The sequence below is a fragment of the Osmerus eperlanus genome, chromosome 25 (genome assembly GCF_963692335.1).
Source record: "Osmerus eperlanus chromosome 25, fOsmEpe2.1, whole genome shotgun sequence".
Classification (NCBI taxonomy): Eukaryota; Metazoa; Chordata; class Actinopteri; order Osmeriformes; family Osmeridae; genus Osmerus; species Osmerus eperlanus.
Window position 1 is genome coordinate 4,889,656 of NC_085042.1, and position 12,317 is coordinate 4,901,972.

Genomic DNA, 12,317 nt, shown 5'->3' on the forward strand with positions numbered 1-12,317 from the left:
TGTTTCATGGCTGTCTTATTAGCTTTGTTTGTAAAGCTTGTTCTTGGGCAGTGGAGTTCCGTAGGTTGGGTCAAATCATCTGAACAAGAACACAGTGTTCTAAAGCAGAGGGTGGAGGAACTCACTGCCCCACACACACACTGGCAACAACGCAAGGACTTCTGGGAAAGATGCCATACATGCACTACTGATTCTCCTATTTTCTTTAAGCTGAATACCCCGTCTTCTTTTGTGGTAACACCATACTCAAACCTGAAACCCCTGTCTTCTTCTATGGTAACACAATCCTGAAGCCTGAATACCCCCGTCTTCTTCTATGGTAACATCATACTCAAGCCTGACTATCGTGTCTTCTTCTATGGTAACACGATCAAAAATAAGCCTGGACACTAGATGGGTCATTCAGAGGTACACCACATTGGACGGTTCTGGACTCAGGGTGACAACGGCGTGAGGATAAAGTGTTTTTCTGCTGTTGTCTGCATGTGCTGCCAAGCTATATTACGCTGTTAACACTGCAACTAGGAGCACAACCCCTTCACGTGGCCCAGTACGTCCATGTAGTGCTCAATGCTGTGCTCAAACTACACCTGTCTATCCTCTGAAACTTTTACCCCCCCCCCCCCCCCCAACTACCCACTGGCCGACTGGAACAGAATATCAGCTGATCCATTTACTGAAACACAACAGGTCAACAGAACCTACCTTTTCCCGGTACCAGTGGTTCTGAGTACGTTCATTAATGTATGGAGAACCATGTATTATTTAAGACGCTATGTTGAGAGCCTAACTAATCAAATAAGTTCAATATTGTGGGAAATACCATACCATATGTATTATCTATAGAGTATTGTTGTAGTTGTAAAAGCATATAAATTTTTGTAAGAAAAATGACAAAATACAAAAAGGGCCGAGTACAAAACATATAAAACCCATGTTTTCAGCACGATCGTTTGCAGCAGCAATGACTTAGAGATTTGTTTACTTTCAGTTTCAGCAACCAATGAGAATGTTTTAGAATAACCATATGGATTATTGGTGTGCTGTGTCCTCCGGATCCTGAGTGTTTCTACGCTGTATGGGTTGTCATGGAGAAAACGACATAATTTTAGCTGTGCGCAAGCAAGCACCCCCATTTCTCTGCACAAGTCATGCTTTCAGAACGATAGAAAATAAAGTTTACACACACATCTGGTCTTCGTCTTTGTCTCTTGACTCACTTGGGAGCGGGTACAGTTAACACACTGAACGGAGTTGCTGAACGGGGAAGTATAGTTCCTGCGAAAATGTGAAAAGACGCCCCTATAGCCTACTCGGTTGAGTTTCCCCCGGTACTGGCTGGCCCCGTTTAAATACTTTTGAAATGCATCATTGTATCCTTTGTTCATTCCTCCCCTCCTTGAAATCACACCAGCTTTCAACACGGCTGATACTATGTATTCAGTTAATATCCAAAGAGACATTCAGTAGGCGGTATTTTGAACCAACCTGTCAAATGCTCTACCATTGAACTATATTACCACCCCCTCCTCGTTGTGTTTTTCGACATTCTACTTAACTGTTTTATTTGCCGCTAGAGAGGACTGAATAAACTTGCATAAACGGATCTGTGTGAAACCTATCAATGACAGTCACTAGGCTAAAGATTGATTGATGATCTTTAGAAGGCGCCTTTTTCCGACTATTTCTCGTGCTACCGTGGTTCGGTACCGAAGTGCTACTTCCCAGGGTTTTCTGCTAGATATCCTATCTAGGCTACCTATTAGCCTACATTATGGATCTGCCAACCTGTCGAATTCGATTTTTCAAACCAATAACTCCACCTAAAAGCGACTGAAGTACGTAAACATGACGTAGAGAGAGAGACTGAAACAGAGCCCCGCCCTTTTCCTGATGTGGAACAAAAGTGACCCGTCTCGCTTTCTCTCTCTCCGCTGTGGGTGCCGCCTTTTTTCCCTCCACGCACGGCAGCCAGCGGTGGTTCCAGAAGAGAGTCAGCGCGGAGATTCTTGCAAGTCACTTTAATCAATAAACAGCAGCTCTCAGCAGAACTGACCCGTGCTCATGCTTGAACTCTGGCACTAAGAAGGTTTTGATGACGCGCTAGTTCTTGTTTTTTGAGCTCGAATAGTACTTTGATCGACTTTCGTTTAAGGCTTGATAGAAATATTCTTTTAAGTAAGATGCAAGGAAATACTCAATTCGTCAGCCCATTTCATAGACCAAGGTGTCTGGCAGCGGCAGCACCCGGAGGAAAAGCTAAATTAACTCATCCTGGCAAAGCGATTTTAGCAGGTAAGTTTTTGAACGATTTCTCAAAGACCAACACATACACGGCTGTAGCAACAGATGACTGTTACGTTTCAAAGACAACGATGTTATTGTACATCAGTCAAACAAAGCGAGCCCACGAGTAAAGTCAAGAACAACAAGCCGATCGTTCGCACAGTGACAATGTTAACACAGCGTTTGCATGCACCGCTGAACAACTTCTATGAGGTGAGCGCGTCCATGTTTGAACGCTGTCATGCGCTGGATTGAGCGCGGCGCAGGTTAGAATGTTGCTGTAAACGGAATGTGCCAGTCGCATGATATTGTTGCACCCAGTCCAACCAGACAGATTTCTCAGTTCACATATATCGCAGGATAGGACTACTAGTACATTCGTGAAACATTGTTATACGATTATTCCGTTAAATTGCCATGAAGTCATATAGATCTAAACAGTTGTATTTAACTTGGCATTGGTAAAAGCAACAGTTTCTGTAGTGTCACCTGATTAATCAGGTCTCATCCTATTGGCTTGGCCAAGGCCGGGTCAGAGACCACTATTTAAATGAGTTTACGTGGAATTTTGCTGCGTAATCCAGATAGGTTCTTCTCTGCGTTTTGAGTTTACTTAAATCATCACTTTACTTATTTTTAGAGTGTGCTTCGTTTCTTTCTCAATGCGCGGTGAAAACCAATAACACTGAAATTACTGCTGTTACCAAGAAACAGACTCAGACTGTTTCATCACCAAGCCTTGGCCAACACTGAATGAGGGGTTTAGCTGCAGTTCATGATTAATCGAGGCCCAGACAGTGTAACACACATGCGTTATTATACGGACTAACTGCAGGGTGCATGTTTACGTAGTTAGCTAACAGAAGGTTTGGAATTTTGGGCTGCACGACGCAGCAAATTAGACGGTTAGTTACTATAGTTGAGATAACCACATTTAGAATTCAGTTGTGTGTGGGTGTATACGTGTGTGCATTGTTATTTGTGTATATCCCTCTGTACATATGTATCTGAGTGTCCATGTCACTACAAGACTGAACCCCCCCACCCCCCATTATCACCCCACTCCAATCTCAGACTGGTTGTTATTAGCTTAGTGTGTGCAGCTTCTGCTAATATACGTGTCCTGTCAGCGGTCTGGGATCTCGATTGCCATGGTGATCTGTACAGCCACAGTGTTCCAGACTAATGCGACGATGAGGGGTATTAGTAGTAGACAACTGCAGAAGAAGACTCAATCTCTACATGGTCGTGGTCTGGGTTGACAATTTGGGTTTCCCATTTGGGTGTAGCTCAGTGGTAAAGCAAATTGCATTGTGTGATCTGTCTCTGTCGCTGTGGATAAATGGACCTGTTAAATGAACATGTTGTTCTATCTTGTAGCCCTACTAGTGATCAGCCACCACAGCCTTTAGAGAGACCGGGGAACACTCCCTGTGAACACACTCAAAGGGAGGAGAACGACTAGGTACGATATCTGAAGTTCTGAACTTCAGATACTGAGGGGATGTTTCACGATGAAACGTTTCAGGGTTCTCTTCATCCTGGTGAAGAAGACAGTGGATCAGCTCTCACCCCACTTCAATCGACCTACCAAGCATGACCTCGACAGATTGTACCATGTACCATGTACAGGAGGGCCATGTTGCGTAAACGTGCTGTTTACGCCATGTTAGTCGTGATCTCCTGACTCCTGTTATCTTATCCGGTCCTGGGGAGCCCCATCCACCTCTCTCCTCCTCCTCCTCCCCTGCTAGGCTAACCAGTCAGACTAGCTGAGCTGTGGGGAGGGCTGAGTGACATGATGACGTTTGCAACATATCTCTGTGTTTCTGCCACCCTCAGGAGTTTGCTCTGGACTATCTGTCTGTTAGGAAAGTGTAGGTGGTTTCCTAAGGTCCAAGTCCTGAGTAATGATCTATAACTCAACCATAAACCTAATCAGGTAAAACACTTTGTTATCTGATGTAATCAGGCAATGTTTCACCAGGTCTGGTGCTAGCATGGTCCTGACACATGTCGGACACTTGGTAAATCTAACCAGCACTTCTCCAAGAGCTATCAAACAGTATAGCAGATCAGTGTGTGTGTGTGTGCCAGCGTCAACATTTGTTCTTTGCCTGTATTCATAACTCCAGAACTGGGCAGGCAGTGTGTATCCTTGTCTTTATCCTTCTGGCTCTGGTCAAACAACAAGAAAAGCTTCCTCAATGAACCATTGACAGAGCCGGCCTCCTCTTTGAGCCAATCACAGAGCTTAGGTGCTTCTGCCCCTAATACTTACTGGTTAGAATACTTAGAAGTTAGTTATAATACCTGGTTAGAATACTTCTTGGGCCTGGGACTATAACAGCCATGGAAGAGTGAGATAGATAGGAGAGTGAGTGAGAGGAGAGGAGAGACAGATAGAGTGAGGGATATAGTAGAGGAGAGAGAGAGAGGGCAGAGAGAGGAAATCAGGAGAAAGATCGTGCTGTCTTTTCAGATCCCATTTGACATGCCAAAGGGGGCCTGGTCTCATCCCGTTTAGGGCCCGTCCTCGCTCTGTGTGTGTGAGGTCGTTTCCCCTGAGGCTCTTCCAACCGGCTTAATGGAAGTCCTCTATTTCATACCCAGACAATCACTTCTTATCCCGCTCAGCAGCCAATGGGGAAGGCCGGGTGCTGGGACGCGCCCGAGTGAGAGAGAAGCTGATTGCTGGTGTGGCCTGGGGGAGGGAGGTTCTAATGGATATCCGCTCTTGATTTGCTCTGTGTTTGTGCGTTCCCGTGTTGTGTGGCAGCTTTTATAGATGTGTGCGTAGTGTGTGTGTGTGTGTGAGGTTTTCAGAGTGGCTGTCTCCTCCGTGGCTCAGAGGGCTCGTCAAAGTGTGCACTCGTTCCCTTTACGCTCACTCACACCGCTCACAGTAGACACCCCCCTTCCCCCCCTCCTCTCCCGGCCTCTCCTCACGAACCACCAGAGCTTGAGGGAGCAAGACTCAAAACCCCACCCTGTCCATCATCTCTCTCTCACTGCCACTTTCACTGGGTATTCTGGTATCATGAACTCTGTTATGTCCTGAAAGTGGCTTGGTATGTTGAGGAGTTGTATCAGAAAGGGGCCCCTGGAGAGAAAGGCAGGCAGACAAGACAGTCAGACAGAGGCAGACAGACGGGCAAGAAGCCAGGCAGGAAGACAGGCACGCAGACAGACAGGCACGCAGACAGACATAGGCAGTCAGACACACAGGAAGACAGGTAAGAAGTCAGGCATGCAGACAGACAGGCTCCCTGTGAGCCACTTCCGTGTAACAGGTCCACAACCTTCCAAGAGAGACCTGTTCCTCAGCCTCGTCCTCCCAGAGGTATGTGGGGAGAATCTCACCCCAGGGCTCCAGGCAGTTAGAAACACTTCCATGTAAAATTAATGGGCTCCTCTCCTGTGATGAAACGTAGCGCTGCGTTGAGGGAACAGACCTTAAAAAGGCAGAAGAAGAGATTAATTATGCCTTTCATCTCTCGCAGGCGAGGCAAACAGAAAATATTAAGGATCTATTAATGACTCGTGTTGAAGCTGAAGTCTTCTTGCTAAGTATGTAGAGTGACCTGTGTGTGTGTGAATGTTCATAGTATGTTTAGAGTGTGTTTGCGGAGAGTTGTCCATGTATATTGTAATGTGAGCATGTTGGGGGACACGTGTTTTTAGTGTGTATCGAGTGTGTGAAGGTGTGTGTGTGAGGTGTGTCCTCAGACCTGCCTGGAAAGGATTAAGGTTCAAAGGGGACGGGTGTTATCTAACAGGACTGCAGAGCTGCGTGGATCCAGGCCTGGTCTGGAGCTTAGTGGTTAGAGTGTCTGACCGCAGATCAAAGAGTTGCAGGTTCAAATGCCCCATGTACACAAACACAGTTTGGGTTCCTCGTACATGTTTACAGTGTGCAGCACCTCCAGACGGTGTGAGGGAAACAGGAAGTAGTTTGTTGGTGGAGCAGATGTTCCCCCAAGCTCGTTAGGCCTACTTCAATGAGCAGACGGACCCACGGTATTCCAGAATGGCCTTCATCTGTCACTCTGCCCCCCCCCCTCCTCTCTCTCTCTCTCTCTCTCTCTCTCTCTCTCTCTCTCTCTCTCTCTCTCTCTCTCTCTCTCTCTCTCTCTCTCTCTCTCTCTCTCTCTCTCTCTCTCTCTCTCTCTCTCTCTCTCTCTCTCTCTCTCTCTCTCTCTCTCTCTCTCTCTCTCTCTCTCTCTCTCTCTCTCTCTCTCTCACTACCTCTCTCTCTCTACCTCTCTCTCTCTCTCTTTCTCTCTCTCTCTCTACCTCTCTCTCTCTCTCTTTCTCTACCTCTCTCTCTCTCTCACACACACTCTGTTTGTCTGTCTCTCTCTGTTTCTGTCTTTCGAAGGATTCCCTGATTTGAACAAGGAGTCATGGGGATGCAAGAACAGTGTTGTGCCCTCGTGTGTGTGGTTGTGATTCAAGCAGAGGCACAGCTGTGAAGTCGGTAGGGTGTTGATTAAACTATAAATCTGCCTCGTGCTGGTGGGGGTGGTGTGAGGCTGGGGGCTGGGGATTGGTGGAGGGTAGGGAGAGGGGGTCAGAGGCACTGGTAATGTCAGGGTTTCTGTCTGGTAGATTTGATAGGACGTCATGTTTTTTTGACGCTCCTCAGGAAGAATGCGTCGATGGTCTATGAACTCTCTCTCAATGGCACATCTTTTTCTTCCTCTCCTGAATTGGGCATCAGGGCGCACGTGTGTGTGCGTGCGTGCGTACGTGCATTCCAGTGTTTTTCTTTGACAGCCAATTATGCGCTGTAGAGAGGATCCAACTCCAGCATTAGTTCTGGCAGCTGAATCATGCGTGTTGTTGTGGGTGCAGGGCTCTGGTTGATCACTAACGTCATGGAAATATTGATTATATGACTTGTTTGAGGCCAACAGGGAAATGGAGGAAGGAGGGAGCGAAGGAGAGTAAAAGAGGTAGAAGAGAGAGAGAGAGACTACAGGAGAGAGCAACACGTCATGTTGATGAATGAAGTGTTTCTCTTGTTTGTCTGGTTGAGGAATCTTGTAAATTTAAAGAACAAAAAGTTGTGTGTGTGTGTGTGTGTGAGAGAGGGGAGGGAGGGAGAGTAAGTGGGGGAAGAAAGACAGGGAGCAAGAGAATGTGTGTGTGAAAGAAAAAGCTTTAGAGGGGAAGGAGAAAGAGTGTGTGTGTGTGTGTGTGTGAGAGAGAGAGAGCGAGAGGGGAGAAAATAAGAGTGGGGGACAGTAGAGAGAGGTGTGGACGATCGAGGAGATGGAGATTAATGGTCGCTCTCTCTGTCTATTACGCTATGGTTGTACCTGAACCATTTTTATCTCATGGCTAAGTGGTGAGTGTGCACGTGTAGAACACGTGTGAAATAGAGAGAATGTGTGCGAGTGCGTGTCGTGCGTTGCGTGTTGGGTCACATACTGTAATGTATGTTTGCGTGCGTGTATGTCATGGAACGGAAGCCAAACAAGCTCCTGTAATATCAGGTACATATTGTGTGTGTGTATCCAGCCCTCGCTCACTCAGTAGTCCTCACAGGCACCCAGCAAGCTTCATGTAGCAGGCTACTGCTGTAGGAGGTGAATGGGCTCATTGTAGCTGTGTCTCTGAGACCCCAGCGAGCCACACACATACATGCGGCACACACACACAAAGGGCTGCACTCATGTGATCTGATCGGCTCCTGACTGGATCCTTACAGAGTACCCCACCAGGATTAGGAGATTAGAAGTGTGTGTGTGTTGGATCGTGTAAACATCTTGACTCGCTAGAATGCTTGATAGAATCCTGCCATAGCCAGGTGCCCACAGATCAGCCCCTGTAACCAACCTTAACAACATGGAAAACACCTCGGGAGACGGCTGGTGATGCAGACACACACACACACACAGATCTGCGTGAGGTGGTGTGTGTGTGTGTGTGTGTCACTGATCAAATGGAGGTCTTGGCTCTTTTGTAATAGAGCCCCTCCCTCTGGTAAAGCAGATCATTTAATTTAGTGTCAGCCTTGCAACCCTCTCTCTCTCTCTCTCTCTCTCTCTCTCTCTCTCTCCTCTCTCTCTCTCTCTTCTCCCCTCCCCTCCCCTCCATCTCTCTCTTTCTCTTCTCCTCTCTCTCTCTCTCTCTTCTCTCTTCTCTCCTCCATCTCTCTCTCTCTCTTCTCCTCCATCTCTCTCTCTTTTCTCCTCCATCTCTCCATCTCTCTCCTCCGTCTCTCTCCCCTGGAGGAGTACAGCAGTGTAAATCCTAACCTGAGAGGATGACGGTTGCTGTGATCTATGGGCCTGTCCTCTGTTGTGGTTAGGAGAGCATCGCTGCTGATTTATCCACATGAGATCATTCTCATTCCCCTCCTCCTCCCCACCCTCTCTCCCACTACTCTCCTCCTCCCTTTCTCCACCGCTCTCCCCCTCAGTCTCAGACAGACAGACAGACAGCACCAGGATAGTGACACCCAGGTGTAACCTGTGTGTGTGTGTGTGTGTGTGTTGCAGGTGGCATAGCAGGAGGTATAGAGATCTGCATCACCTTCCCTACAGAGTATGTGAAGACCCAGCTACAGTTGGACGAGAGGGCCAACCCACCCAAATACAGGGGGATCGGTGAGCGTGTGTGTGTGTGTGTGTGTGTGTGTGGGAGTCTGTTTGTCTTAATATCTTGGTTTCTATCATTGTTGAGTTTGTATTTCTGTCTCTCTCTCTCTCTCTCTTCCACTTTCTTCTCTCTCTCTATTTCTTTCCATCATCTCTCTCTGGACCTAATTATCCTATTACCATCATGCCTAGGTGCATTAGTGATTCTGGCAGGCTGTCATCCTGCTTGTTTATTTGACTGAGAACAGATTCATACACACACACACATACAGATATCTTTGAGGATGTGAGACTGTCCTAATGAGTCTTGCAGGCAGATGTTCCTTGGACCTGCTGCGTCAGGCTAACTCGCTCTGTGTGTGTGCACGTGTGTGTGCATGTGTGTGCGTGTGTGTGTTCTGACAGGGGACTGTGTGAAACAGACAGTCCAGGGTCATGGAATCAGAGGGCTGTACAGAGGGCTGAGTTCACTGCTCTATGGATCCATACCCAAATCAGCTGTCAGGTATGGGTTCCACACACACACGCACGCACACACGCACACACTGACAGGCTGAGTGGCAGCTTTGCCCTGCCTGACTGCTCCTGTCTGTCTTGCATAAAGACAGCCTCTGGCCTTCAGCTCACACACACATACATACTGTAACGCGCACACACACACACACACACACACACACACACACACACACACACCACACACACTGCCATCACAATGCCATCTTGTGAAAGAATAACATAATTACACAGGAGACAGGAGTGACATTTCTGCTTTTTGAAGGGTGGATAATGGTTAGAAGAGCTGAATGGTTCTGGAGAAGAAATCCTGAACGTGTGCCCATTATAACTGCTTTGAAACTGTGTGTGTGTGTGTGTGTTGTGTGTGTGTGTGTGTGTGTGTGTGTGTGTGTGTGTGTGTGTGTGTGTGTGTGTGTGTGTGTGTGTGTGTGTGTGTGTGTGTGTGTGTGTGTGTGTGTGTGTGTACGTGTGGAGGGAGAAGGAGCCTGATAAATCAGAGATGAAGGGAGGGGGAGACTCAGAGAGTCAGCTAGGTTAGCTACGGACAGACAGTCATACAGATCACTGCTATGTCCTCTTCCCTTTATTTAAACCCTTTCTTGTCTTTGTGTGCCTCCCCCTTTTTGTCTTCTGTCCCCTCCCCCTTCCCATCCCTCCCCCTCCCCTCCTCTCTCTCCTCCATCCCATTAACTGATTGCCTGGAAGCGTTGACAGGGGGGGGGGGGAAGGGTGGAGGGAGAGGTGCAGCTGACCTTCCTTTCCCTCCTGTACCGACCATCCTCCCCCTGCCTCCCCTCCCGCCCAGCCTCCCCCAAATACCCAGGATCCTCCCTCTCTTCCTCCATCTCCTCTCCTCTTCTTCCTCTCTTCCTCATCTCCCTCCTCTCCTCCTCTTACTCTATCTCCCCTCCTCTCTTCCTCTATCTCTCCTTCTCCATCATAAAGTACCCTGCTAACCTTGTAGAAGAGCTCTAATGCGGGATGCTGAATGTCGTCCGTCGTGTCCTGAAGATAAAGTGCCCCGCCCCCCCCGGTCTGTTAATTGGCTGAGAGAGATGGTACAAGAGCCAGTCTGGCCTGGGCCCAGGGCATCACTCCACTCACTTTTATTGACCAAAAAGCCACTTGGCAGCAAGTGATGCATTGAGCCACCGTGAGATATGAAACCACACGGTTTCAAGGCTCATTCGTTCAAAATAGATGTAGCATGTTTGAAAAATCTTCTTTTGTAACTTATTCGTATTTATTCAGAGAGCGAGAGAGAGAGAGAGAGAGAGAGAGAGAGAGAGCGCATCAGTAAGATAGGCCAACGGTATTCAAAGCTTGATGTACGAGTTGCCGTTCCCACAGAGCTACAGTAGAGGGCTCGGCTTAGACTGAAGAAACAGAAGCATTTATCAACAGTGTCTCGCCTCACTGTCGTCGTGTCTCTGCTCCCCCTGGGCCCCCCTCCCTTCCTCCTTCTCATCTCATCCTCTCCTCTTCTTCTCATCATGCCATGTCATGCCATCGCCACAACTCAATTCCATCTATAAATAACCTTCCTGGTGAACGACTCTCTGGCGACGCATCCTCTTACTGATTACGGCAACGCTGACACACGCACACACTGACAAACGCACACACCGACGCCCCTTAGGTAAGATGGAACACTGGGCTGGCTTTCATGGCAGCGGTTGCCGGGCATCCGCTGTTATGCTGATGCGGTGCACTTTTCTACCGCTTCTTTTAACGGAAACACCGGGGGATAGTGTGTGTGTGTGTGTGTGTCTCAGGTGAAGTCAGGGACACTCACCGGTCCCAAGGCCCATGTCACTTCCTGCTCTGTCTGAGCACTTCCTGTACTGCCTTGAGATCAGCAGAGATGCAGGACTGTGCTGCTGTGAGTGAGATTCTAAAAGGTCTCTCCCCCCCCCCCCCCTCCCCCCCCAGGTTCGGAGTGTTTGAGTTCCTCAGTAACCATGCGCGTGATGAGTCCGGCCGCCTGGACAGCACCCGGGGGCTGCTGTGTGGGCTGGGCGCCGGAGTCATGGAGGCCATTGTCGTCGTCTGCCCCATGGAGACTATTAAGGTACCAACTGACTGGCTGACCGGACGACTGCTTCTGACCGACTGACTGCTTTTCACTGGCTGACTGCTTCTGACCGACTGACTGCTTCTCACTGGCTGACTGCTTCTCACTGGCTGCGACTGACTGATTGCTTCTGACCGGCTGACTGCTTCTCACTGGCTGACTGCCTTCTGACCCGGCTGACTGCTTCTGACCGACTGATGCTTCTCACTGACTGACTGCTTTCTCGAGGAGTTTGTTGAGTCCTGGTGTATTGTGGCCAGCCTTTCACAGAATGAGGCAGCACCTTAAGAGGTCATGTCCATTATTCCTAGACAGACCGCTACCTTGAGAGATGGACTCATGAATATGTTATCAGGTCCTTGAGTGACTGTTCCAATGCTGCAACAATGATGATGCTCTCTACTTACTCATACACACACACACACACACAATTGCATACACGCACACAGTCTCATACACACACGCTCTCCTCCTCACATAACACGCATGTTATTTCTCCCACAGGTGAAGTTTATCCACGACCAGAGCTCTGCCAACCCTAAGTACAAAGGCTTCTTCCACGGAGTCCGAGAGATTATCAGAACACAGGGTGAGACATGGAGATGGGAGGGGGGGGGGGGGGGTGGGGCGGGACCAGGATCCAGATAAAGCTGCTACTCGCCTACTCGGGTGATAGCCAGATTGAAGTAGGAGTAGGCTGACACCTACTGGTCCGACAGGGGCAGTGCATGTCCTGATGCCTTCAGCAGACAACCCCTGGAATGACCTGGGGTCTCCCTGGCCCTGTTCCCTCTCCATCCTAACCCCTTATCTTCCTTCCTTCCTCTTTTACC

The 12,317-nt window shown here is 48.5% G+C and overlaps 1 protein-coding gene across 1 annotated transcript; it reads left to right on the plus strand.

The window, feature by feature from the left end:
* Nucleotides 1-1,919: 1,919 nt before the first annotated feature.
* On the plus strand, nt 1,920-12,132 carry LOC134012342 (tricarboxylate transport protein B, mitochondrial-like). The gene is made up of 5 exons (XM_062452133.1): nt 1,920-2,295; nt 8,796-8,903; nt 9,300-9,399; nt 11,343-11,481; nt 11,989-12,132. The coding sequence occupies exons 1-5, from the start codon at nt 2,184-2,186 to the stop codon at nt 12,130-12,132; spliced, it is 603 nt and encodes a 200-aa protein (XP_062308117.1). The 5' UTR covers nt 1,920-2,183.
* The last annotated feature ends 185 nt before the right edge of the window (nt 12,133-12,317 follow it).